This window comes from Telopea speciosissima, chromosome 7, assembly GCF_018873765.1.
Source record: "Telopea speciosissima isolate NSW1024214 ecotype Mountain lineage chromosome 7, Tspe_v1, whole genome shotgun sequence".
In the NCBI taxonomy this organism is placed as follows: Eukaryota; Viridiplantae; Streptophyta; class Magnoliopsida; order Proteales; family Proteaceae; genus Telopea; species Telopea speciosissima.
Window position 1 is genome coordinate 19,195,941 of NC_057922.1, and position 1,425 is coordinate 19,197,365.

The 1,425-nt window shown below is 48.5% G+C and overlaps 1 protein-coding gene across 1 annotated transcript; it reads right to left on the reverse strand.

Moving 5' to 3' along the window:
* LOC122668320 (putative UDP-rhamnose:rhamnosyltransferase 1) lies at positions 1-1,425 on the reverse strand. Its single transcript, XM_043864906.1, has one exon. The coding sequence runs from the start codon at positions 1,423-1,425 to the stop codon at positions 7-9; it is 1,419 nt and encodes a 472-aa protein (XP_043720841.1). The 3' UTR covers positions 1-6.

Below are 1,425 nucleotides of genomic sequence, written 5' to 3' on the forward strand. Positions count from 1 at the left end.
TGTGAATTAACGACCTTTCTTCAAATAGTGAACGAACCCATCAATGTAGTCTTGCTGGAGATTGAGATCACCAAAGATTTTCCTCATCTCTCTAGCTCGAACCCTCACACTCTCACCTTCTTCATCCACCATGGCTTTCCTCAGAGCCCTTGCAATGTTTTCTCTCTCGAACGATCCATCCTTGGCTCTCTCTACTTCCACAGCCAAACCTCTCTCTACCAACAACGAAGCGTTCAAGCTTTGGTCCATTATTAAGGGTAGGATCACAAGGGTGTGACCAAATTGAAGAGTCTCCACAATGGAACCCCACCCAGAGTGGAACAGTGACCCACCAATCGATTGGTGGGCCAATATTTCCATCTGCGGAGCCCACCCCATACACACTTTACCCTTCGACTCCGTCCGAGCCTTAAAACCCAATGGCAAGGCGTCATTATCGTCCACAGCCCACATGGGCTTTCTCAAAGTCCATATGAAAGGAAGCCCAGAATGTTCAAGCCCATGAGCAATCTCTGCCAACTGCTCCTTACTCAACTTACACTCGCTGCCAAACCCTGCAAACACAACAGATTTGGGTTTCTGTTCATCAAGCCACCTGAATGTGGCTTCCCACTCTTCACCGCCGGCACCACCACCACATTCTCTTTTTTCCGGCACTGCCGGAGGAAGCAAACCAATCGGAATTACGGGTTTCCGAAACAATTTCTCCAGTAAATCCAAGTACTGACCTTCATACTCCTTGCAGCTACGTATGGCCACCGCTTTGCACGACCGAAGGCTAGTGGCAACCCTAACAGAGTCCCTAACACCGGATCCATTGGTTCCGAAGAATCCTGCAAGCACATAAGGCGCTTCGTAGCTTGGAAAAGCGACTGAAGATGGGAAAGTAATCCACTCCGGTGACGAAGACAAGCGTTCCGGTGAAGTCCAGTACTTGGTTGGGTCAGCTAAGTACTCTGGTGGTCCAAAGAAGCTGTAGACAGAAGCAGAGTAGACAGAGAACAAAATGTGTGGAATGTTGAACTCGCTAGCGATATCTGCGATCCAGTATGGAGTGGAGTCGTGGATGATCCAATCAGGTGTGTCGTGTTCGATGAAATGCTTGAAAGGTTGTTTCCAGAGATCGTAAGCAATCTTGAGATGACTTTGGTCCATTGTGGTTACGTCGGTGGAAGCTTCGACGCCGAGAGGAAGGCCGTCGACGTGAGGTAAGGGAAGTTGGACCATTTGGATAAGATGGGATAGATGATGAGGAGGTGAGGGGAGTCTTTGGATGTTTTTGGGGGAAGAGATGAAGGAAACACGGATTCCAGAGTTAGCTAAGGATGTGGAGAGATGGAGAAAGGGAATCATGTGGCCGAAGGCTAAGTAAGGAAGAATCACTACGTGAAGGTTTTCCTTTGAATCTTTTGTAGAACCAGCCAT

Bases quoted from the DNA above. Each gene is read 5' to 3' on its own strand.
- LOC122668320 (XM_043864906.1), bottom strand. From the start codon at position 1,425: ATGGCTGGTTCTACAAAAGATTCAAAGGAAAACCTTCACGTAGTGATT.